We start from the raw sequence: 27,161 nt of genomic DNA, 5'->3' as shown, positions 1-27,161 counted from the left end.
GCAAACCTGCTTAATAGAATTGAATAATCCTATTAGTTATATAAAGTCTAACTTTGTATGGGTACTGGACTTAAATCTAATTGTGCAATTATTTGTCTAGTCTAGTGCATCCAAGCTACAAAATTATGAATATGACCAAGGGGTTATTTAACGGAACAATGAAAGGCACATTGGAAGTTTTCCAGTCCAACCCCTTGCTCAAACAGGACACCCTATACCAGGGGTGTCAAATCCAAGGCCTGTGGGCCAGATGCAGCCCACAGGGCCGCCCTGGAAACAATGAAGGACTGGCCTACAGTGCCTCTGTCAGTGAAAATGGAGATTGGGAGGGCCGCACATGGCCCACCCATGCTCCGTTTTCAGCCGCAACGGCCTCCTGCAGCCCTCTGCAACCACAACAGACTCCATTTTCAGCGCCCCCTCCCCAGCTCTGTTTTAGTTGGCAGAGGACTGCAGGAGGCCGTCGCAGCCGAAAACGGAGCCTCAAGAGTGATGTCGATCTGGTCACACCCCTGGCCACACACACCCAGCCCTGCCCCCCCAAGGTCAAACACAAACCTGAAACGGCCCTCAATCAAATCAAGTTTGACACCCCTGCCCTATACCATTTCAGACAAGTGGTTGTCTGTTCTTAAAAGTGTTCTTAAAAACCTAAAATTTAGGATGCCAAAGATCCCCCACTCACCAATAAAGCCTTGTTCAACTACCCAATCTGACTTCAGAAACTTTTAATACATTTCAAGTCAAATATATGAAAATATAAGAGCTAGGAAAACAGGATAATAAAAGCTTAGATTCACAAGAAGCTGTGTTCTTCATCCAATAGAATCACTCCCCATTCAACCACATTGTCACATGGTTGTACAGCTTTGGCAGAAACAAAATCATAATACTTTACATAACAATTTAGTATCAAAGAAAAAAATTTTTAACCACTTTAAAAGTATAAAACTCTTATCATCTAAACAATCTTCCAATGAACAGGTTCCTGAAGCCTCATTAATTTTAATGAAAGAATGTTAAGCATGTGCTTAATGTTCCTACTCTAAGCTATTCTTCAAAGTGCTTGTCTTTGGTTGGATTGTGTCCTATTGCTGCATTATGCATATCAGTTTACACTACATTCAAGCTGCTATATTAAAGTAAATACACTTGTAAACTAAAAAAATCATTTGTATTTATAAAACAATGTACCTTAAGACATAAAATTAATTTTGTAAATATGTAGAATTAGCAGTTAAATCACGCTTGGTACTTATCTGAATAAAGCCAACTATAGAAATTGTATATAAATAAGACATCTTGAAATATTTACACAAAACACAAAAACTACTGAAATGGCTGTTATATAATAGGAAGAACTAGTGTATTGTGGAAATATTACCCATGGGTATACATTTTGTTTTACGCTAATGATTTAGTGCGTTGGTACATTTGACTCTAAAGAAATGTGTAGTCACTTGAGAAAGGACAACATTGGGTTACATGATACTTATCAATAGAAAATAGCAATGTAAAAATATTCATAGAAATTTTTTTTTTTTGTCTCCCTGATCTTCAGAACTTAGTCTCTAGCTTCTTGCTCTTAGGCACAAGGAAAATGCTCCCATCTCTGGTTTGCTGCAGTGAGTAATCATTAGGGGAGTATGGCTTGCCATCTTCATCCCGAAGCATGCTGAAGACTTCAAAGTACAGGGTGCTCAGCTGCTTTTTCAGCAACTGCAAGCTTTTGTCATTCTCTACCTTCTCTTTCAGGAGCTTCTCTTTCTCATCCTTCAAGTAATCCAAATCGTGCTCCAACTCAGTAATATTTTCCAGTTTCCTTTTACGGCAGTTCTGAGCAGCTACTTTGTTCTTGCCTCGCCTTCGTATGTCACGAATCAGACTGAGCTGAGCCTCGTTGAACTGCTGCTTGGACATCATTTCATTGAAATCATCCACAGGGAGGTTGATGATTTTCTCAACAGGAAAAGGGATCTTCAGAGCTTTTGCTCTCAGCTCATCTCTAGTGAGATAAGCTTCTTGTTGGTTGAAGAACTTATCTTTCATAAATGGAGCTTCAACGTGGCCAGGATTGGCAGGCAATTCTCTTTGAGGTGTAGTAGTAAGCGGTAAGTCAGGCTTTGGAGTGCCTTGCTCCAGAGATGGAGAGGCAGGAGCCTGCAGGTGAAATGAATGAATCTGGGCATTGCTCGGTGACACAATTCCAGGGGCGCAATCAATCTCCTCCATTTCTGAATCACTGCATCCAAAGCCTGTATCCTGACAGACCGATGATGACTCAACAGAATGAGCTGGGGAGGTTATATTGGGACTTGCATTCAGTGAAATACCAGAGTCAGAATCATTATACTCTGGGGCATTTCCTACAAGGTCCTGGTTAAAAGCTTTGCACTGTGCAAAATCCGAAAGATCAATTGGTTCACTTAAAAAGCCAGCAACTGCCTGATCCACAAAATGAGATGGTGGGGTAGCCACTCTGCTGTTCATCTTCACATCGATAAAGGAATAGAAATCCTCACAGAAATCAGTGCTACGTTGACTAGAATCTTCTGGCAACCCCATGCTGGAATAGGGATCTTCCAATGGTTTCAGGAAGTCTTCACTGCAGTTAAGAACTTCTTTCTCCATGGCAGATAATGAATTATAGAAGGTAAAGTTATCAGCTGCCTCTGAAGTGGTATTTACGGCAAATGGGTTTGATGTCACATCGGCGAGGCTGTCATTTTGTATATTAAGACACTGTAGAAAGAAAGGTTAAAAAATGTTTAGCAATAAAACTTACATGACAATCTTATTATGTATTTCCATTTTAGAATTGTACTGGGGGGTTTTCTGGTCTGAAAGCCACACTAGAATTTTTAGTGGCATGCTTGTATGCAGCGTAGCAACTAAACTTTGGTTTAATTCAATTTAAATGTAATTCAGACTAATCACATGATTCCTTTCCATCCGTTTTAGCATTTCTTCCCTTCTGTCACATGAAAAATAACAACTAGGAGAGGACCTCTGAGGAGGACGATCTCCCTAACCGTGTTTTACATATTAGCAGTTTCTGAGCAGGTGAAGCGTCTCTGGAGCTAGGGAGGCAGCATTTATGGGTAATCTTGTGCCACACACACATGGAAACTCTGGTTTTTACTGTCACCTTTTTACATACGGTACTATGAGATTAGAAAACCTGGTGAGACAAACATCATGCAAGAGAAATGAGGAGGGGAGAGAGATGCAAGTAATTAATAGGGCCCCCCTTTCACCGCTGACAATTTCAAAAAGGAAATGTGAATACTGAGAAGAAAGGGATGAAATGCATCAGAACCTTGAAACTACAACTATCAACATTTCAGTCATTCAACTCATATTTGAACCAGTTGCCTAACTCAACAAATTTACTTAAATGTAAGAGTTTGCAAAAGTGTATGCTCTTCCTCATAACTGGAACCGAACGATTCCCTTTATGGGACTGAGTGGACTTTGAAAAGTGATGTGACTTTTCAGTACAAATAACTGTAGACATACTAAGCTTCTTTCCTCAAGAATGAACTTCGGTTTGAGAAATTTCTCTGCATTCAGGGTAAAATAATTTGCCTTTTGCTTATAAATTCCAGCTCCTGTGACTATTGTTACTCTAGACTTACAAAGTGTCATTTTCTCATAAAACAGTATCCATGATATACTGTGTTTCCCCGAAAATAAGATCCTGTCTTATATTTTTTGAACCCTGAAATAAGTGCTTGGCCTTATTACCATGCACTCAAAAGCCTGATTGGGCTTCTTATCAGGGGGAAACGGTATGAAAAATTTTAGGCATTTAATGTTTCTGATGAGCCTGCAAGTAATTGGATTTCTGGACTACCAAGTTTAACCAACTATTTTGTTTATTTTTAAGAAAAAGCAGGCTTACTCTTCCTGTGCATTTATCCATAATGCAATTATGGATAAAACTGATGTGAGCAAGATATCTTCAAAAAACTCCCTAATTATCAAAGAAATATTAAATAGCAAGATTTCTGGCAATCTCTCAATATCAACCTTCCATCCTTCCAAGGTTGGTAAAATGAGGACCTAGATTGTTGAGGGCAATATGCTGACTCTGTAAACCGCTTAAGGAGAGCTGTAAAGCACTGTGAAGCAGTATTTAAGTCTAGGTGCTATTGCTATTACTATACTGTAAGTGGTAGATCCAAAAGAATAACCAAATAGCCTTTCAATACATTTTCAAGCAAACTAGCTATAGGATTATAATGCACATTAGGGCTTGATACTACTTGAAAACTGCAAATGCAATTACTGTACAATTCATAGTCCAAATTCTCTCTAGAAAATAGATGCTATTTCATTCACACTACAATTACATCTTCTTGGTTGTAAGTTAAGTATTTCACAGCTATTAGATCAGTGCCAAAAAGTTTCTAACTTTTTTTCTTCCACTGAATTATCCTACGCAGAGCGATGTGGGAGAGAATTGACGGAGAAGACAAAAATGCTAACATTGATTTTTCCTTTTACTAAAATATCTGTCCAAAATACATAGTCAAACACTGACAGCAAATATTACCTGCAGTTCTGGAATAGACAGGAGTTCTTCCCACACTTGTTCTATATCTTGTGTGTTTTCCACTTTTGTATCTAATAACTCTGGAATCGTAGACTGAAGTACAGATGAGTCAAGCCGCTGCATGTGGTTAGATTCAACAAAGACCTGGTTGGCAGCCATTTCCAAAGGTGCCACTTGTTGAAATTCAGCTGGGGAAATCTAGAATATATGAAATAGATCTTTGATATACCTGTGCTTGGAACCTTAAGCATTAGCATGAAAAGATGTATATCATAAAATCTGTGGCTTATAATATTAAGAGGAACGTAGGAAGTAGCAAGAGATGCAGTTAAGTCCATAAAGATTGTCAAAGTGGTGAATATTTACCTCACTCTCGTCTACAAATGAAAATGTTTCTGCTAAAATCTGTATGTAGTCATCAAACAGATTATCTGCATCTTGTTTGGAAATATGTACACTCTGTGTAAAAAAAGACAGAAGGTTACGATTGTGTTAAATGCAGATTCATTGAAGATACCACAGCAACTACAGTAAAAGAAACAAGAAAGAGGGAATACAAGATTCCAATCAATAAAAAGAAAAGGGATGATATGTTTACAGCTATACCTGTGAATAATTGTTGGATATGGCAGAATTTCCAGATTCAACAGCTTGAGCTGGTTGGATAGGAATAAATTCCCCGGTTTCCTCATCCAGCTGCAACTGGGCAAAAAAGGCCTTTTCTTGCTCTTTCCGAAGCTGTTCTTGTCTCTCACTTTCAAGCTTTTTCTGCTTCTCAAGTTCATATTCTTTCTTTCTTTGGCTGAAATCAAAAACTTCACGCCTTGCTCCAAGATCTATGTCTTGTCTCCAGAGAATGTCAACCAGAGTCACATCCTATATGCAAGAGAGACAGAAAATAAAGGACATCAGGGCATTTGAAACGTACTATTCAAAAAGAGTGGCCATTATACCTAAACAGTCGCAAATAGAACCAAAGCCTGAAGTTTATGAATTGATATTAACATCAATGTTATATCCCATAATAAAAAATTCAGTAGGTATTTGATTACAAAACATGGAAATGTACCAATAATAGTCAGTTGTTAAAAGAAAACATTACTTGCACTGTAATTCTGAGCACATTTGAAGTTAATACAAAATATATGTACACTTAGCTGAAAACAATCCTATCAATTATTTGTGAATAAACATGCAGTGGATTTGACTGCATGCCTGTAGTCTTAAATGTGTTTGTTGCTTATTAGTAAATGTGAATAAGACTGAATTGTCTATGTCAGGGGTGTCAAACTCAAGGCGCATGGGCCGGATTTGGCCCGCAGGGTGCTTAGATCTGGCCCATTTCAACATTTTCACAACATACATCTCTTTCATTTCATCCATTTCTTTCCTGGACATTTATGGCATTTGTATCAATTCTACTTTGCATATCAATATAATTCCCATACAAATCTCTAAAATACTCATTTTCAAATAATTTTCATCATTTTTATTTTTAATTCCATTCATTCTGATGACTCCTTATTTTATCTACTTCGTCCATTTCTCTCATATTTAAAAATTTCCATCTTAATTGCCATGCAGTTTCTCGGCATTTTTTTTAGTCTTAATTATTCCTTGCTTTCTCTGACTACATTCCTTGCAATTCTATTTCTCCCATACTACCTTATACTCATTGCAAATTCCCACCACCTTTCATCATAAGAAATGAAATCAATCATGCTTTTAAATTTCTATTCATTCTTTGCCATGTCAATATATGATAGACTTCTGCTTATATCATACATCTTTAAAAAAAAGAGACATTTTCTAAGCAGATACTGACCACTTGACATAACCTCATAACTGTCATTCATTCTTGCTCATCTAGTTGTCCAATCACTTTTCCTGCTATCTGTCATTACGTTCTCACCCATCTGTTCATGTTCACCTAACAGAATAATTTATTTTCTGGGATCAAGCTCAATCATAATGTTGTGTATTTTTTTCTCACGCTCATCTCTGATTTTTCCATTATCACCATTACTGGAGCACAAGATACAACTAACAATCTATACATTCCTGCTTTCATATACCCCAACAATCTAGATCAGTGTTGGCGAACCTTTTCGCCACTGAGTTCCGAAAAGGGAGCTTGCGCACACAGGACAGCACCGGAAATTGGAAGACCAGGTGACCAGCGCACATGTTGACTAGGTTACCAGCCTTAGACCCACATGCAAAATTCCCTGATAATTATAAGAACAATGGCTGGTATAGCACCTTTGGGTCAGTATACCAACCACTCCTATAAAGTTGTTTTCCCTTTCAAAGTAATTAATGTGTCATTCTAAATATATTATTTATTACAAGTATAAGTTCATTAAATGATTTTAAAAACCTAAACACGTTAGCTGCAAGTTGATATTAATGCTAAAATAAGGAGCAAAGTGTTCATGATAATGGTATACTGTGCCACATGTCTCTCTCCCCCCCCCCAGATTATGACTTATTACATCCTTAAAACAGTTCAGTGGGCTACCATGTGATTTGTTCTTCAAAAAGTATTTTATTCTGTTTTTAGTTTTTTAAGTTCTCATATTGCATCAGAGCATATAACTGCTTGGGCAAATCCAAGAAAAGGAAATATCCAAAGAAATAACTTAAAAAAGGATTCCAAATCTATGAAACATATTGTGAAACTAAGGGTACCCTAAACAATTTTTTTTCTGTTAACTCAGGTGCACTGTAGATATTCCAATCATCTGACCAGTACAATCATATTGCATTAATACTGACAAGAACCCCTATAGTTGTTCTGTTAAATAACTATAAAGTTATATATTGTGAACTGAATCGAGAGCCTGAAATCATCCTTACAATCTGAGTACATGTGGCTCTGGACTCATGAATTTTCTTTTCTTTTCTATGATTTTACTCTTTTCCAAAAATAAGTCAACATAATACACAATACCCCAGTTTACATATTAACAACAGCCTTGTGAGGACACTTTGAAGAAAAATGATTAGATCTTAATTTTACTGTCTTCCAAACTATAATCTAATTTTAACCAGAAATCTATACAGGAGGAGGAGGATAGAAAAATGAAGCCATTTTTTTCTGACATCAGTGCTTTATTTATCTTGGTATTAAGTGCTACATCCTGTCCTTAACTTCAGGACTAAGTCTTGAATCAACAAGGATCATGTCTAGGCTTGTCCTATTGCAAACCAAAAAACTCCTTCAATTTCGGAAGAGATTTGGATCTATTGGACGTTTCCAGCAATGCTGGAGGTAGCAAAAAAGGGGGGAAGGGTAATGCTATCTCCTTCCCTCCTTTTTCAGAAGATTGCCTAATCTTCCACAGCACCTTTAATGGTACAGCAGGCTTCAAGGAAAACGAATAATTATAGGGAATAAGCATGCTGCATTCTTCTTTCATTGTGAATAATTTCTACTCACAGCTAGCTAGTATTCAATTCAAATAATATTGTTGACATAATTCTTGATATAAAATGCCTTTGCTCCAGCAGGAAATAATCACTGCTTCTTCATTTCCATTAATGAGAAGAAGCGCCTACGGAGATTTTCAGTCATGCAAGTGGTAGTTGTCTCAAAGGTGCTTTTTCAAAAGGCAACTGGACTGTTATTTTCCTTGTCACAACTGAAGAAGCTTCTTGGATAAGAAGTGAAAAGTTTTCTTCTTCCTCAAGGAAAAAACAGTTCAGTTGCCTTTTGAAAATGCACCTTTGAGATAGTGAGGAGAAGCCTTCCCCAACAGGCTCAGCTGTAAACAGCTCTCTTTATAGAAATTAAATACTGACTGGCATTTGTCATTAAATCAATTCTTACATGCTTTCTCTGACTCTGTTCCAAACCACATTAATAGCTTGATTTGAATTTATAAAAGGCAATTTTAATAAGATAAATGTAACTGTTAAACAATTCACACTGAGTTATCATCTGGGCCTTAATGGCATTATTTGTCTTTTAGATTTATGTATTAATATGTGGCACTGAAGTAGACAATTACTTATTTTATGTGAAAGTCTTGTGGGTGTATTGTAAAGTCTTACTATAGCTTTTTAGCAAACACATTTGTACTAGATAAACAAACCCACATTTAGAATTGTGTATTAGCTACATGAGAAATACTTCCTGTCGTATATATATTTGCAACAGGCTTTAAAAATAAATGAACTATAGGTTAGGCAATCAGTACAAAATAATATGTAGTGAAATTTGTGAATGGGGAGAAAAGACTTTTCAATGCCCTGCCATTGATCCTAACTCATATACTTTTACTGACTGTGACTCTTAAAAACCACCCAGTCAGCTTGAGAAATTAATTTTAGAAGAAAAATAAAATAAGGCAGGCCTACTTCTCCCAAATCTACAAAGAACGGTTGCAGGAATCAGGTATGTCTAGTTTAATGAAAAGAAAGACTAGGGGTGACATGATAGCAGTGTTCCAATATCTCAGGGGCTGCCACAAAGAAGAGGGAGTCAAGCTATTCTCCAAAGCACCTGAGGGCAGGACCAGAAGCAATGGGTGGAAACTAATCAAGGAGAGAAGCAACTTAGAACTAAGGAGAAATTTCCTGACAGTTGGAACAATTAATCAATGGAACAACTTGCCTCCAGAAGTTGTGGTTGCTCCAACATTGGAGGTTTTTAAGAAGAGATTGGACAACTATTTGTTTGAAATGGTATAGAGTTTCGTGCTTGAGCAGGGGGTTGGACTAGAAGACCTCCAAGGTCCCTTCCAACTCTGTTATTCTGTTAAATCTAAAGGAAACTATTATGGAATTAAGCTTGAGTTATGACTCTTTCTAGATTGACTATTAGCTGATAAGCAGGGTAGGTTATTACCTCACTACTGTGGAGAAAGTCAAATCTGAAAGCTATGCATATACTATTTTGGTCTTTAGACTGGGAGCTTTTTTTGTTGTTGTCGTTGTTGCTATTGTTGCCCAACACTGATACCACCTGAAGCATGTGGCTACGACATCTTAAAATGACACAGGCAAAAGACTTTAGGAAATTGGATCATTACATCTGCTGAAAACAAAAAAAAAAGTATTTAATTTTATAGAAACCATTGAGACAGCTTCAAATCTAAATATTATAGCTTTCGGGACTATTGTGGTAGCTGTTACCTTATTATTTCTACTACAATTCAGCAGATTCAAGTCATGGAGAAAAAAATTCTCATGACTAATTTGTCAAGCAATAAAGGACATTTCCAATTAAATTATCTCTGTTTAAGAACTGCATTTTGCTCTGTCCATATTTAAAAATCATTTTGCACATGGTAGCCATTATATGTGGAAAAGACATCTGCTGTCAGGCAAATCATTCAAGTTACTATTTTATCATGTTTATATATGTTTAGGAATCTAATTTACACTAAGAAAAATGTCTGGTGAGACTGACTTTGTTATTTTTTCTGCCAAGAGAATTGCCATTATTATGTATAAGAATTGAGAATGATAATCAAAGATAGTCAAAGTCTTGTGACATCTATCACATTTAAGTGCCAGATTCATAAATGCCTAGGCCAGGAGAACACAAAATAAATGGTTTGGTTAGAATAGCCAGAACATCATATTTCTACAGTGTGTTATTAAAGTACACCTTACAGCTGAATTCTAGAAGTTGTGATGAACCTCCAGGAACAATTCATGTATCCATGCATCCTTGAAAGTAAGACACATTTTGGCTACTGTATGTTTCACATTCCATTTGCTTATCAAAACGGAAGCAAAATACACCCATATTCATATGACTTAAACATATGGAAAGTCCCTTCCTTGTACACACACAAAATCCCTAAACCAGTAACACCTTCTCTTCTTCTGTTTATTTTTCATCCATTCAAGCTGAAATATATATGTTTATCTTTCATAGCACACTGCCCATGGATCTCTCGGAGTACATCTTTGGATAAAAACAGCTATCTTCAAAGAAGCAGCTTCTGCACAAATAAGTAATCAAAGCTATCTTATTCAATTATGCAACTGTATTTACAACAAAGTTCTTTTCCACTATTTTCATTCTTTTCTTTTTAAATTGTCAACCAAGTTGTAATTTGAGGGAAGGTGGGATACCATGTACAACTATTATATATCTCATATATCTCCGTTAGAAAGAAATTACTTAAGTGCTGCTTTGGTGTTCATTTAAGTACATGCTAAGAGAATAAACACTAGTGTTTTGATATGATCTTCAGGAGGCAAGGTAGGCACAGGGGTGATGCTGGGAGACCCGATTATATTCAGTATTGTGAGATCCTTGGTGCTCTCTGAGCATAGTAGTCTTCTTGCAGATGTTTCATTATCTAACTAGGTAACACCGTTAGTGCATATATTCAGTATTGTCAGCTTCATTAAGATCATTATTCAATGCACTTAATTGATTTAATAATAACAAACTATTGATTCAATAAAAGCTGGATTCAGGAAGTGCTCTAAGAGAAAGAAATTATCTATCTATAATCCTCCCTATGCAGCTGTGTACGGAGTATGAATTACAGTTCAAAACTACAAGTTAGTTTTGGTTGGTTAAAAAGTTTATAACTATCCTTAATTATAATTTTTACAAAATATTAGATATTGAAGCAAGTCCATAGAATCTTACCAACATCAGAAGCAAAAGGGCCAACAAAAATATTATTAGTGGGGGGTCCAATCTAGCCCTTTCCCCATATTTATATCTAGCTTTCCATTTCCTTGTTCAGCTCTTCAAAAACCTGCAGAACCAGAATGACCAGAGGCAACAGTTGGACAAAAAAAAGTTATGATCTACATGTCCTGCTTATCTCTCTCTGTGACTACAGGCAGTGACAAGTTCTACAAGGCACTTCCCATCAATTCTTGTGGTTGTCTACTAACAAGTAGGACCTCAGGGAAGAAGCACTGGATTGCACAATCCACAGTCATTCTTGGAAAAGGCTACTATCCACACTCAACTCTGCTCAACTCTAGCTTCTCACATGGGTTAACCTAATCAACCACAGGGATTGAGTAACCTGCCAATGTCAGCCAGTCTTAATCTGGGGAAAACCCTGTTACAACTAACAAAGAAAAACCAGAGGAACTTGAGAAAGTGGGCTTCCTCTTATTTAAATTAAAAGGGGGAAACGATTCCAAGTCAGGCAAGTCAGCTTCTCACCTCCAAAAGGCAGAAGATAAGAGCAAAAATATCCTACTTCAACTAGAATTTTTTTAAAAAATCCATTAATTTGTAATAAACTTTCTTTTCAATGAACTTTGTTTCCAACAGGGTGGGAAGCACAAATGACTGTTGTCTGACTATTCTTTCTTGTTAAACTGGTCAACTGCATACACAATATAGGCATTATTTCCAGAAATAATTAAGTCTGATTTTAATGCTCCTAACCAACATTTATATGAAAACTTTTCCCAATCAGGTACATTCTGATCATGCAAGTGTTTGTACATGTGTGAAATCATTTCAAGCTTCTAACTATTTTAAAGTGTTTTTTTTAAAAAAAAAAAATCACACACGTTAAATTAAGATTCCTTTGGAATGGAATGTGGCCCAAAATAAAGTTTAACTAGGATATTAATCTATATCTACTTTTCACTTGGACTGCTGTTCTAACCCAACCTAAAAAAAGTTAATAATTGTAGCAACCAATATATTTATTTTTTTTTGCAAAAAAAAAATAATTTTTATTTTTCTCAACACACAAATTACATCTTTTTGGAACCGAGCCCTGATCCAGTCATCAATTTATACAATTTTTTATCATCTTTAACAAGATTTTATATATTCTATTTTGCCATAATACTTATTTCTTAATCTTAACTCACCTATTTCAACTAATAGCATCTTTAAAAGATTTACTCAAATTTACTTAATCAAAACAATTATCCTTCTATTAAACCCCCTTAAATCTTAATTCAATTAGTACCTCATAATACATTTCACAATTCTTACCCTAAATCCTCACTAGTAACAATACTTAATCTTAAATCACCTATCTCCCCTATTACCATCTTATAAAAAGTTTACTCTTATTTATTTAATCAAAACAATTACCCTTCTATTAATCCACTTTAAATCTCAATTCAATTAATAACTCATAATACATTTCACAATTCTTAGCCTAAATCCTCACAATTAACAATACAGGTCAAACATGTTTATAGTTCAAAATCTTATTTCCCTTTCTAAAACTTCATATTTATTATTACTTCATATAATGCTCATTAAATCTTTATTTCCTTATTACTTCACCAAATTTAGATCCTATTTCTAATCCCCAAAATATAGCAATTTAACACTGAAACAGTTCTTAATTCAAATAAAACTACAATACAATTTCAATCATTTCCCACAATTCTCTCTCTTTAACCATATCATTTATATAAAAACCAGTTTAAGTAATTCTTATTTGTAATTCATAGTCCTATATTATTTCAATCTTCTTTTCTTTTTTACTTAGATATATTATCAAAAACATTGAAAATATTAAAATATTAAAGTTATTGAAAATATTCAAATTATTGCAATTGTTATAGGTATTTAAACAATATCCCAGTTTTTAGTCATCAATTATTCTCAAATAATACCATGTATCATCTTAATAAACATTGATTCATTATGTCCATTGATATATTTTCTTTTAACATAGTCTATTTCTCATTTATTATAGCTTCCATCCATATTTCAATTTTAAGTATCTGTAACATATTCTTCTCATATTTCTATTAACCATTATTAATCTTAATATAGTTATTTTGTAAATCAAAGTCCTGGACTTTTCTATTTTACCCCATATTCCCCAATTCTTTCACTGTTAATCCCAGTGTAATCATCTTTATAACTTTTGTTATTCACAATATCGTCTCTAAAAACCTCCTTTTTATTATTACTATCCACCTGTACATTACTTATTCATATTTAATCACGTTGTCTTTGTCTTCTTTATTTCCAGCCGTTGTGTCTTGTTTCTTCATTTTCTTGTCTGCTTGCGTATACTTCATTTCAGCTTCAATGTCTTCAAATTTTGTCCTCCATGTATCATTTTAGTTATTTTTCTTATTTCCATTCCAAGTCAAATACATCAATTTGTTTCTTCTCTAATTCCTGCATCATTTTATTCTTTTTAAATTGATGTTATCCCAATAAGAGTTCCGTTGTGGTTCCCCTTTTCTTTCCCCCCCCCAAAGTTAAGCCGCCTGCAGACAAAGAAATCATCCTCCACAAATTCTCACGGCTGTTATATGTAAAGTTCATGATTTTCCAAAACAAAAAACCAAGTTGCAATGTTCCTTTTTACTCCAGACGGTGTCTCTCTGCAATCCACAATTTCCAATTGTTTAAAAAGTATCCATTTTGTTTGTTACATAAGTCTTACTTGGCTTCTCTTTTTCTTTTTGATTTTAAAAATATCAAATCTTTTTTTAAAGTTCAATCCAAATTTAAACTCTTTCCAATCCTTTAACCATGTCTCAATGTTTAACGTTTCCAATTAGCTTTACTCAAAACTCAATTTTCTATCGGGTCTTTGTCTCTTTAAAGTTACATTTCAAAATCTTCTCTGCCCCATGCTCCTTAGCCGCTATTTTATCGCTAGGGGTCTTGTAGTTAAAAGATGTTTTCCTTGATGATATTACAACCCTGGGTTGGCTGTCACTCACCTGGCTTCGAAAAACTCCGTTCCATTCCACTTTCCTCCTGCTCATTACTTGATCTGGTTGTCCCAGCTTCGTGGAAGCCGCCATGGCTGCTGCCCCCCACCGCCAAGTCACAGAGAATTCCCTCCGACCTTCGAGGAACTTGCCTGTTCCTCTTGGTCGTCCGAGGTGCCTCTCTTTCTTCCCCATCCCTGCAGGACGGTTCTGGTCCGAAGATTCATCGGCGGCGGTTCGTCAGCCAGGGTTTTCGCAGGGTTCATCAGAGCCCGCTAATTCCCCTACTGTCTCGCCGGGATGCCAAACCAGAAGTTCCTCACCGTAGCAACCAATTTCTGCTTAGAACTGTGCAATACTAAGGCCTTATCTGTACACTGTCCTCATATACTTTCTGGACCAAATACTAACCCAACATGAAAGCAATCCTGAATAAGATAATCTCTCACAAAACATCAGGAAAAAAGATTATACAACTATACCTTGCAATTGAGCCCAAAATTTTTGTTGCTAAGCGAAACATTTGTTAAGTGAACTTTGTCCCATTTTACGAACTTTCTTGCCACAGTTGTTAAGTGAATCACTGCATTTGTTAAGCTAATAACATGGTTGTTAAGTGAATCTGGCTTCCCCACTAACATTGCTTATCAGAAGGTTGACAAAGGTGACCATTTGTCGGTTCCGGGACACTGGAACTATCATAAATATGAGCCAGTTGCCAAACGCCTGAATTTTGATCACACGACCATGGGGATGCTGCAATTAAATGTGAAAAATGGTCATAAGTCACTTCTTTCCAGTGCTGTTGTAACTTCGTACGGTCACTAAATGAACTGATGTAAAGCAAGGACTATGTATAAAAGCACATACAAAACATGTCCAAGCTTCTCTACTTTGTCATTTGGCTCCCTTGCTCTTCAAGAACCAGTCTCACAAATGTAACCCCTTTCTCAACAAATGAGCGTGTGTGACAACTTTGCCTGTTTCCTTATACCTGCATTAGTCTACAAACACTTATAAAACAAGCGCAAGACCCAGTCAAAGAAAACTGTCTTAATGTCTATTGATTAAAAATAATTATCTGTGAAATTAGGCAGCCTATTTGTAAAACTAATTGACTTCCCGATCTGCACTATTGTGCAGGTCATACCCTCTCCCCACAAAAACACCAAGAAAAGGGCAAAAGAAAAATCTGGTTTCCACAATTCTAATCCCAAACATGCTTATTGTTTGCTAAGTAGCACTGAGGTTCTTCCTTTCATTTAAGTAAGTTAGATCTTCTAGTCCTGTTCTACAAGCGTGCTAATTCTCCTCTCATTCCCATCCGGGTCTAGAGCAGAGTTCCCCAGCCTTTCCGAGTTGGTGGCCCGGAGTGGGGAAGGGGGGAAATAGGGGATGGTTTTGTGGGAGGGACAGGCATGTGCACATGCGCGAATACCCATGGCTTGCTCAAGCAGGGCCACGAGCGCCTACACGAATGGGCTGCAAGTGCTCGCGTGAGTGGGGCTGCAAGTGCCGTGCATCCGAGTGCCACACACATACCAGCCACCTACTCACACGGCCCAGTGGCCAATAGGCCACGGTCCAGCAATAGGCTGCAGCCCACAGGTTGGGGACCCCTGGTCTAGAGGGCAAGCGATTTTTAATGAGCACCTCCAAGTCTCCACAAGTAAAGCAGCAATTTCAGGAACTCACCCTCTCCAAGTAGAGACTGGTAAAAACAAAAACAAAAACAAAAACAAAAAACGGAAGGACCAGCACATTCAACCTCTTTCCCCTCTGTAACTACAACAGCAGCATCTCTGCTTTCTTTCCAGACACTTGTTTACATGATTGGACCTCCCAACCACTCCCTAACTTTCAACACCAACTTCCCTGCCTTGGTGGGTAATTACTTGACTAGAAACCTTCTTGCTTCTGGGTAAATATTAAACCTTCTGGGTTCACACATGCTACCTAGCCATAGTTTTTGACAGTTTAACCCACCTTTGAAGTTTATGGACTAATGTGCTCTGTGAACCAAGCAAGGCAGCAGAGTTAAACAAGCAAGCCATAGTCCAATGTGCAAACGGAAGACAGGAGGGAAGGTTGCATAATAGGAAATTGCCAAGGGAAAATTTCTCCACTCATTCCTCTCGAGTGGCTTCTTCCACTCTTGCAAGCCTGTATCTGAAAGCCAGTGGGTGGAGAACAAATTAGGCTGGGAATCTGTGGGGCGGAAAGGAGTTAAGAAGTTCCTTATTACTGCTGCTGCTGCCTCATTCCAAATCACCCAGTCTTCACAATGGTTGAGGGTTTACTTGCAAAAGTTCATTCCGAGGACTTCTTTGTGTGGGTTTATAATGCAGCATTTTTTGTTTATCTCCAATCTCGTCCATCTTGCCTTCATTTTCATTCCCCACATTAAGACTAGCCCACATTGGCCTTCCAGCAGATAAATTCAAAATGCAGAGAACATATATTTCCTGTTTATTCACATGTCAGATTATGGAGAAAATTATTCCATTTTCCATCAGAAAGGTCTCCATTGCAACTTTCTTCAAATTTACAGGTAATCCTCATATAATGACTGCCTCGTACTATTCGCTTTTACAGCAGTGACAAAAAGTAACCTTGTTACCAATTCTTGCATATATGATCTCCGCATAAAACACTAAATCGAAGGAAAGCTGAAGAAAGATTGTATACACAGCTGTGGTTTCACTTGGCAACTGTTTCCCTTAATAACTGTGTTGCTGGTCCCAACTGTAGTTGTTTAAAGAGGACTATCTGTACAATGCTGGTGATTGCAGATAATGTCCCATTCTGTTACAAAAGGAAAATAACAGAATGGTTGCACATTCAGTGTGGTTTATTTTTTGAGGTTTCCAGTGGGTGAGTTCTCAATCTTTTTCTTTTCTTTCTTTCTTTCTTTCTTTCTTTTTCTTTCTTTCTTTCTTTCTTCCTTCCTTTCTTTCCTCTCTCCTCTCCACTCCTCTTCCTCCTTCACCTCTCATTCATTTTCTCTCTGTTTTCCTTCCCTATCCCTATGTATTTTGTCTATGAATAAGAGAGCCACCATTAAGAGCAAGAGGGGTGCTCCCAATATTTTGAGAACTGACACATGACGAGAACATTCAGTTTCTGCCCTCCAACAATAATTACTTTGTGACTGGAGTCATTGTCTTATGTTATCTAAATTTGATCCAATCATCTTTTGCTAAATAAAAAGCAAATCTAAGTGATTGATCATAGAAGTGATTGATAATTGAATATTTTGTGTTATATATTTTATATGGAAAAAATCTTTTAATTATATAAAAACTCATTTTTTAAAAAAAAAATCTATTTGTTTAATTAACAAGAAAAATTTTCATTTCCACCATTCTGTTTGTTTTCTGATAACAAAAGTTGCTGTATTAGGCAAACTAATATCTTCAATGTAAAAGTCATTTCAAAATACCCTGTTTCCCCCAAAATAAGACATCCCCTGATAAGAAGCCCAATCAGGATTTTGAGCGCATGGCAATAAGGCCAAGCGCTTATTTCAGGGTTCAAAAAAATATAAGACAGGGTCTTATTTTCAGGGAAACACGGTACTTATAGGTTACAATTGCAATCTTTTACTCTTGGTAACCAGCATACCTCTCTCTTCTAGAGCCGTATTTGAAAAGGCACATTCCAAAAACAAAGCTGCCTTGGGGAAAAAGAAAAGATTGCACAACTCTCAATATTGTTCTGGTATTCAGAACACAAAGTTTGCACGCTAAAGAACAAAGAAGGGCCATTTTAGGGAATCCACGACTAACAATGGTCACTTTTAAAATCCAGAATTATGCTATTATAAAAACTTCTGTGCCATTCATCAAATCATACCCACAGAATCAAGGGATGTAGGTGTTGGAAGGGATTTATAGGTCATCCGGTCAAGTTACTGCTCAGGGGAGGAACACACTACAGTAGTATTCACTTACAGACCACAATTGGGACAGCAACTTGGTCACTAAGTGACACAATAGGGTATTGAAACATAAGAAGTCCATGCTTAAATTCTCTATGGTCATAACCCTATTTTTCAGCACTGTCTTTACTTCAAATGGTCACTGAATGAACAATCTGTAAGTGAGGATATCTACGTTTTCTTAGAGAGGTAGACATCCCAATCTACTTTGGAAACCTCCAGCTTTTTCTCATCTAAGTGTTCTAATCTGTTATATAGCCACCCAAAATTATTTCTTGTGAGATGGGCAGCTTTATAATTTTCAAAAATAAAATAAAGCAAAATAAACTTCCACTGCTTACCATTCTTATCATTAAGAAATTCCTCCTAATATTCAATTGGACTCTCTTTTCTCCTAAATTTAATCTGTTAATCCATATTTTGCTCTTACTTTCAACAAAGAACAGATTAATCTCTTCTTGCATCTAGCAGCTTTTTAGTTAGAATATAGAATAACAGAGTTGGAAGGTACCTTAGAGGTCTTCTAGTCCAACCCCCTGCTCAGGCAGAAAACCCTATACCATTTCAGTCAAATGGCTGTCCAATCTCTTCTTAAAAACATCCAATGTTGGAGCACCTACAACTTCTGGAGGCAAGTTGTTCCACTGATTGTTCTAACTGTCAGGAAATTTCTTCTTAGTTCTAGGTTGCTTCTCTCCTTGATTAGTTTCCATCCATTGCTTCTTGTCCTGTCCTCAGGTGCTTTGGAGAATAGCTTGACTTCCTCTTTGTGGCAATTCCTGAGATATTGAAACACTGTTATGTCACCTCTAGTACTTCTTTTCATTAAGCTAGACATACCCAATTCCAGCAACCATTCTCTCTGTTTTAGCCTCCAGTCCCCTAATCATCGTTGCTCTTTTCCACACTCTTTCTAGAGTCTCGACATCTTTTATACATCGTGGAGACCAAAACTGGATGCAATATTCCAAGTATGGTCTTTCCAAGGCATTATAAAATGGTAATGACACTTCACATGATCTTAATTCTATCCCTGTGTTAATGCAGCCAAGAACTGTGTTGGCTTTTTTAGCAGCTACAGCATACTGCTGGCTCATATTTAAGTGATTGTCCACTAGGACTCCAAAAACCCTCTCACAGTTACTACTACCAGTATTGAACCAGGTAACACCTATACTACACCTGTGAATACCTGTGTTAATTGTACACTCCAGCGTTTCCCCTATGCCTTATGTGAGCTCCTTTAGCTATTTCTCATAGAGTTGGTTTCCAAACCACTTTCGAACCAGTCTCTCTCTTTCAAAGTGCAATGCCTTGAACTACAGTATTTCAAGAGTGTTTTAACCCGAGTTCTTTGCAACACTTACATTCTGCAATCTGGGCACAATGCTTCTATTACTAAAGCTCAATTTTGTAGTTGCTATATCCTACTGCTTGCTCAAATTCAGCTAATCTGTAAGCTCCTTCTCATACATATGACCCAACAAGCCACAATTCCCAAGCCCTATAGCTATGCATTTAGTTTTTCTTATCTTACCTTTCTCACAGCTAACATCTTCCATTGGCTTTTAGCCCAAAGTTCAAATTTCTGAGGTAATTTCAAATTGTGATTTTTGTCCTCCATTAGCCAATACCTAGTTTATCCTCTAAAGTATTAGCTAATAACTAGTTTATTGTAATCAGTCCATTTGATAAGTTTCATTTCTATTCCATCATCTGGATCATTTCTAAATATGTCAACTCACAATTCAATATTTTAGCTCCTAGATGATGTACAGTATATCTGTGTATAAAGTCTCTTTGGGGTAGTTATCCAACCAGATGAAAATTCATCAGATCAAAACATGGTTTGCTTCACATTTATCCATTATACCCACAAACGTTATCAGGGAAAAATCTGTCACATGTTTTACTATGATCAAGTTATACTACCTCCATTGCATTCCCTTTGTCTACCAAATTAGCTGTTCCGTCATAAGAGATTAGTCTTAACAGGTGGCATTTTCTCCCTAAGTGTTCATAGACATGCTGATTGACCATCTGTTCTAGCACCTTACTCAGTATAGATTTTAAATAATTTGTAGGTCTAGATCCCCCCCACTTTCTTTTTTTGGTATTGGGATTATGTTTACTATTCTCCAATCTTCTGACACCTCACTAGTTCTCCAGATCTGTTCACAGATGGTGGGAAAAGCGGAACAAGAGACAATGCCAGTTGGGAGAACATTTTGCATCCTTTTTTTCAAATTGTAGCGCTCTACCTTAGCCACAATTTTATTTCAGGTTTGGATATTATGTTGGGCCTAAGCCCACAATGATTTTGCTGTTTGCAAATGTAATTATTGTCAAAAGTTAATGAGCAACTCCCTCTTTCAACAAACCACAGTTGATACAATTTAGTATAATGTATCTGATAAATTCTAACCTTCTCAGTGGACATGTTCAGCCAAAACCAAACAAATCTTTTTTGATTCAGCATAACATGTGAATGTAGCTACTATAGTTTGAAGTCATAGTAGTAGTAATATTCTGCTCACCCAGTATATAGTCCTGTTTTCAGGGCCAAAGTTCATGCCATTTGTTTTCTCTATACAGGAAATTTTCCTCAATTTTATTTAGCCTACCAGACCAATGTAACATTGTGATGCAATCAAATAGTTTTTCAGTCTTAAGTTTATTTCTGTTCTGCACAAAGCATCTACACCACCCTATACAAACTGGGCATAACTTAACTTTTTTACGCCTTCAAGTCAATGTTGACTCCTGGCAACTGCCTAACTTTCATAAGAGTCCAAAAATGAGCATATAAGCCCACATATTTCAGCTTGTCTTGGTCTAGAGCCATGATGCCAGAGGTGGCACAGAGTCCTCTCTGCTGGCACGTGTGCCGTCACCCCAAATCAGATCTCCGTGGCGTTTCTTTCATGAGCTTCCATTTCCCTACAAACGACAAAACAGAAGCTCATGAAAGAAAAAGAACTTACCTTTCAGTTTGGGCGCTCGGTGTCTAAAAGGTTCGCCATCACTTGCCTAGAAGATCAACTTCATGTCAGAATCTTCTGTTTTATAAAATTGCCACACAAAGAAAAGCCTCTCCTTTTGTATTTGTTACTTTTCTGAATGTCATCACAAATATCCACAGCATGGATAAAATAATGACTCTCAAAACTGCAAGGGCCACATCACAAATTAATCAGGCAAGTTATTTGCTTTGTGCAGTTACAACAAGTACAAGCTTAAAAAGATGTGTTATTTCCCACAAAGTTGATTTTTGGTGACTTCATGGACACACATCTAAGGTGGGATTGGTAGCAATGCAGAAATGGTTTTCGGTTTTTCCAATTTCCCCATCCAACATGCAAAGTTGTGGTGTAGGTTCTACTTTCGGGCAAGACCAAAATTCTGAGCTACACAAGTCTGCTCAAGAGTTGCTGGAACAAAAAGGACAACCTGTAAACAGCCCCGGTGGGTACTATTCCTGAATTGAGGCAGGCGGGAGCAACTACTGAGATCTTAAATTTGAAAACCTTGATATGCCTCAGAAAAGCTGACCACTTTTGCTACATGTCAATCCAATATTGCAACCATTCCGTAGCCAGGACCATATTCACCTAAATACATCATGGCTATTCTCTTACCCAGTAGACATTGTTACGTTTCTCTGTAAATGTTTCTCTCATAAAATCAATACGTTAAGTGTTCTTGTGAAATAGCAAAGCTACATTACAAATGTCTTATGAAATTGTAAATTATCTCTCCTTATTTATCACCATACTTGGCTTCCCATTGAACAACTGAGAGTAGCAATCTTTGTACTTAACAGATAAGTAGATAATTAACAATACCATAGAACTGAAGGTCCAGAAGGCCAAGTCTTAACGAGACCAGATGCACAATGGGGTGGTGAGGGAGAAACACCAAGGGAATTTTATTACAATCTGTTTTTCCCATACTACTCTTTAATGTGTAAATCAGTGATAGACCAAATTCTCTTTTATAGATTGTAAAAGTACAGAATTACAGAATAACAGAGTTGAAAGGGACTTTGGAGGTCTTCTAGCCCAACCCCCTGCCCAGGCAGGAAAACCTGCACCATTTACATGTACATTGGCCTTGTATTCAAGCTTTTTCCTGTTTTATGGTAATTTCACACACATGGTACTCTGGATCCTCCAAATTAAATTCATTATAATTTAATACACCACCAGCATTCATATAGAAAACCTCCTTTAATCATGCACATACATAACCCAGGACAAAAAAAAAAAAACTCACCAGGATTCTCTCTCCCACTTTCTGCTCTTTGAAGGACTTTGAAATTGCAAATTGTCTAAAGATATTTAGTCCAAGCTTTTTGCTAAATCTTAATATAGCATTGCTTGCTCCCATACTTGAGAATACAGGAGATAGAAAACACTACCCTATCCTTTTAAAAAGACCTCAATCTAGGGAAATAAGAATGATGTTTAAAAAAAACCCTTCTGTTCTTTCCTGAGCATCATATACCTATTTGCAGTTAGTCTGATTGTGGAAACATGGGATATATTCAGTTTTAGACCTAATAATATAGAGTATTCTTTAAACATAGGTTTAGCAGTTGCATGTTCCACATTGCATGCAAACTTTTAAGAAACCTTTAAAAGAATCTCAGAATTTAAGGCAAAATTTCTCAAGGCTTATGGGGAGTTGTTTTTTTAATGATGGTTCCACTTATTTGTATGTTTGATGTTTGACAACTGGCATGAAACACATTAAGATTCTTTAAAGGTTTAGAAGTTAGATCTGTGGTGATTTAAGGGAAGTTCATTTTCATTGGGGCACCTGTGTTTATAAAATATCTTCCCTAGGCAAGTAAGTTAGCAACACTTTGATGAGAAAGTACAGGTAGTCCTCGACTTATAACAGTTCATTTCCTGACTGTTCAAACAGAACTGAAAAAAGTGACTTACGACCGTTTTTCAGTTACAATCTATGTAGCATCCCCACAGTCATGTGATCAAAATTCAGGTGTTCGGCAACAGGTTCATACTTATTACCATAACTGCGTCCCAAAGTCACATGATCTCCTTTTGTGACCTTCTAACAAGCAAAATCAATGGGAAAATCAGATTCACTTAACAACTATGGTACTGCAACCCAACAAGACAGACACAGACTCCAGAGGATAATTAGAACTGCAGAAAAAAACAATGGCTACCAACCTGCCTTCCATTGAGGACCTGTATACTGCACGAGTCAAAAAGAGGGCTGTGAAAATATTTAGACCCCTCGCATCCTGGACATAAACTGTTTCAACTCCTACCCTCAAAACGACGCTATAGAACACTGCACACCAGAACAACTAGACACAAGAAGAGTTTTTTCCCAAATGCCATCACTCTGCTAAACAAATAATTCCCTCAACACTGTCAAACTATTTACTAAGTCTGCATTACTATTAATCTTCTCATCGTTCCTATCACCCATCTCCTCCCACTTATGACTGTATGACTATAACTTTGTTGCTTGTATCCTTATAATTTATATTGATATTGTTTCCTGATTGCTTATTTGTACCCTATGACTATCATTAAGTGTTGTACTTTATGATTCTTGATGAACATATCTTTTCTTTTATGTATACTGAGAGCATATGCACCAAGACAAATTCCTTGTGTGTCCAATCACTCTTGGCCAATAAAAAATTCTATTCTATTCTATTCTATTCTATTCTATTCTATTCTATTCTATTCTATTCTAACTTATCAAATGCAGTGATTCACTTAACAACTGTGGCAAGAAAGGTCGTACAATGGGGCGAAGCTCACTTAAATGTCTCACTAAACAACAAAAATTTTGGGCTCAATTGTGATCGTCAGTCGAGGACTACCTGTGATACCATTTACTTCACCAAGATTTAGTATTTGATGTTGCAGCATTTCTATGGTTGACTTCAGATTCCGTGGCTAGAAAAAAAGGGGGGCAGATGACTTTTGCCAATTCTTCAACCTCGTTGTTGCAAGTTTCCAAAATATTGAAAACAGCAAAATCAGCCTGCAGTGGGAGGTGGTAACATAAGGAATTTGGTGGCAACAGCAACAACCAACTTTTCTTGTGAGCTTCCTCTGATGAAGAAACTCTCATGGATCTCAATGAACAGAAGACACTCCTTTGCAAGAAGTACATGTCTGGAGCCTGTGAATTTTTTAACTAAAATTTTAGAATATTTGGATTGAATTTTGAAGTATGTTTTTGCTTTTTCATAAGGCTCATCTATACTGATTTTATTTTAAATTAGTTTATCAGAAATCGTTTGGATAAACTCTTTTATGTTAAATGCCCAAAACCTTTACTTCTCCTTATTTCTGACAGTAGCATTAATGTTCCTCTTTGGGGAGACAAGTTACATAATAGGACTTATATCTGAGTAAACATGTAAAGGGTTATAATAATTTAAAACTTATTTTATTGGGGGGGGAGGAAGCAGAGTATACTTTTTATTATGTTATTTTAGTATTTGAAATAAATGTTTTGGGTGTTTGTACACATAGGGCAAAGCAGCACATCTATAATTCAAGTAAATTCTGACGTGAGAAAATGCAACTTTAAATCCTTTTCTAGCCTGTAGTGTCTACAGACAGTATATATCTGGTTCCTGACCCATTTCATAATGGAAAAATAAACTTCTATGTAGTATTTACAAAATGCCCGCTTTTTTTCCTGATTTATGGTAATTTCATGCATAGGATCCTCCAATTTAAATTCATTATCATTTAATACACCATAATCATTCATATGGAAAACACCCAAGCCAAAAAAAAAGTGATCAGGATTTGGGCAACAACAAACTTTTTTTCTTTCTTCTTTCTTTCTTTTCTTTCTTTCTATCTCCCTCCCACCCTCCCTTTCTTTCTGCTCTTTGAAGGACTTTGACATTGCAAATTGCCTAAAGATATTTAGGCCAAGCCCTGTTTTTATCATCTTTTACCAGAAAGTTCCAGATCTGGGGAAAAAAACAAAAACCCCAGGGCTGAAACTAGGAAGAGCTCTGCTAGATCTAGTTAAAGTTCCCCCTAGTCCAGGAATTTGTCACGAGTTGGCTATCAGAAGCTTCAACATGTTCATTACGTAACACGGAAGAGGAGTTTACAATAAGACTTTCCCCACTGTATTAATCCAGGAGTTGGGACTCTAAGGTGCAAAGGCCAGCGATGTAGAAGGGTAGCCGTCCGTAGCCCAGCCTTCCACGAGCGCGCCTAAAGTCACCATACCACAAGCCGTGACTTGATGCCCATCGCAACACGGAAGACGCCGCATTTCTATAAATTGTATAAACTCTCTTGCTTCCTAGAACCGCAGCCAACCTTGTTCTCAACCTTCACCTCTGCACTGCAGTTCTTTGGAAGCGGGGCGGGCGAGTGGGTGGCAAGCGCGGCGCCCACGACATCTTAAAAATCCCAATTGCAGCTATCACTACAAATGAAGGACTGGACGAGGGACAAAAAACGTATTAAAACAACTTTCCGTCGGGGACCCGCTCGCTGCTTCATCCGCAGAAATTGTGGGTGCTTCACCACTGGAGGTTTTTAAGCGACGGACGACCACTTGTCTAAAACTGTATGTAGGGTCTCCTGCTTTGAGCAAGGGGCTGGACTAGAAGACCTCCAAGGTCCCTTTCAGCTCTATTCTATTCTACAGCCATCGTCCCCTCTACGCAGTCCCAAGCCTTTCCCACTCCTTCAAGTCGCCCTTCCCCCCGCTCCCCGACGAAGACCGGCAGAGGCGCCGATGAGTCAGCGCGGTGCAACGTGATTGTTACATCACGACAGGAGGGCGGGGCTAGGCTGTAGCCAGATAGACTCCAGCGTTACTTGCCTGCCTGTGGGCGGACGAGCGGGCGGGGGTGGGGGAGGGAAAGTGTGGGCGGCACCTCTTCCGCTTAACGCGACCCAGTCTGCGTCCAACTCAGAGAAGTAAATTCTCTCCTAAGCCATCTCACGCACATCCCCACACCCCAAACTCCCGCTCTTTGGAATGCTCCGCTGGGGAAATGCCTGGCTCTCCTTTGCCGCTATAGAGGAGTCCCCTGCCCGCGGGGGTGCTGGATCTCACCTGCGGCATCTCGACTTCCATGGGGAACCGGCGCCGGCCACGGCAGCCAGCAGCAGCAGCAGCAGCGTCTTTAAACTCCCCGTTCCCAGAAGACTGAGCTAGCTGTGGGGCGCGGCGAGGAAGGCTCCGGATCGACGGCCGCCGCCCACTGAACTTCTCCGCGCCCAGCCAGCCAGCCAGCCGCTTTCTCGGCCCTCCGTTCTTCCTACGTCCCAGACTGCCGGGAAACCGCCGGCTGCCCCGCCCCGCTCCGCTCTGCTCCTCCCGAGCCACTGGCTGGCCTCGAAAGGAGGAAGGCAGTTTAGGAAGGAGCCCCTCCTCCTTGGCGGAGCCCGAGATCGCCGGAGCTGGCTTGCGGGGAGCAGGGAAGCTCCGCCGATTCGCCCTCTGGAGGGTTATTTGGGTGGCAGCCGGAGCCCCTCAGGTCCTTGTGGCCAACGTGGACACCCACCCACGCACCCACGAGGAGGCGTGACAGGCGCGCGGCACCGGCAGGAGCTGCAAGGCAAAGCTAATCTAGGTCTCAAGAAACAGCTTGGAAAAGTGTGATGGGTGGGATTGAGACAGTCCAGAAGGTACAGGGAAAAATCGGTGGTTTCTGTTTGCATCTGCTTTTCCTGGTTCCTCTCCTAAACAGGCAGACGGGCAACTCCTTTTTTTTTTTTTTGGCTCTGGCTCTTTTTTAGGCTTCCAGACACCAGTGAAGGAGGCAGCTGGGTCTTGCCCACATGTCTTGCTTCTCTGCTCGAGCAGATTGGACCCTAGTGGACCGCTGAGGTGAAGAAAGCCAGTTATGAAGAGAAATGAGTTCTTTCTCTGAGCTAACATTAACTTGGCTGCTTCACGCTGAAGGGAATGGAGGCCTGAAAGAAGCACCACTGCAAGGGCAAGTGAGTTGTCCACAAGAAAAGACCAGCCCAGGACCTGCTG

The 27,161-nt window shown here is 38.2% G+C and overlaps 1 protein-coding gene across 1 annotated transcript; it reads right to left on the bottom strand.

Moving 5' to 3' along the window:
* Window positions 1-713: 713 nt before the first annotated feature.
* Window positions 714-26,462, bottom strand: NFE2L2 (NFE2 like bZIP transcription factor 2). The gene is made up of 5 exons (XM_070932270.1): window positions 26,232-26,462; window positions 5,165-5,434; window positions 4,925-5,017; window positions 4,559-4,756; window positions 714-2,742 (listed from the first exon to the last, which is right to left on the bottom strand). The coding sequence occupies exons 1-5, from the start codon at window positions 26,250-26,252 to the stop codon at window positions 1,558-1,560; spliced, it is 1,767 nt and encodes a 588-aa protein (XP_070788371.1). The 5' UTR covers window positions 26,253-26,462; the 3' UTR covers window positions 714-1,557.
* Between the last annotated feature and the right edge of the window lie 699 nt (window positions 26,463-27,161).

Source organism: Pituophis catenifer, unplaced genomic scaffold (assembly GCF_029215685.1).
Source record: "Pituophis catenifer annectens isolate HBS135680 unplaced genomic scaffold, rPitCat1.0.hap2 SCAF_1, whole genome shotgun sequence".
NCBI classification, from domain to species: domain Eukaryota; kingdom Metazoa; phylum Chordata; class Lepidosauria; order Squamata; family Colubridae; genus Pituophis; species Pituophis catenifer.
Note: the sequence above shows the minus strand (reverse complement) of the source record. Positions and strands in the feature narration are given on the sequence as shown.

Coding starts and splice junctions, on each gene's coding strand:
- NFE2L2 (XM_070932270.1), bottom strand. CDS start 26,252: ATGGAAGTCGAGATGCCGCAG. Junction 5,018..5,164: donor TATCCAACAATTATTCACAG/GTATAGCTGTAA, acceptor TTTTTTACACAG/AGTGTACATATTTCCAAACA. Junction 2,743..4,558: donor TGTCTATTCCAGAACTGCAG/GTAATATTTGCT, acceptor TTCTTTCTACAG/TGTCTTAATATACAAAATGA.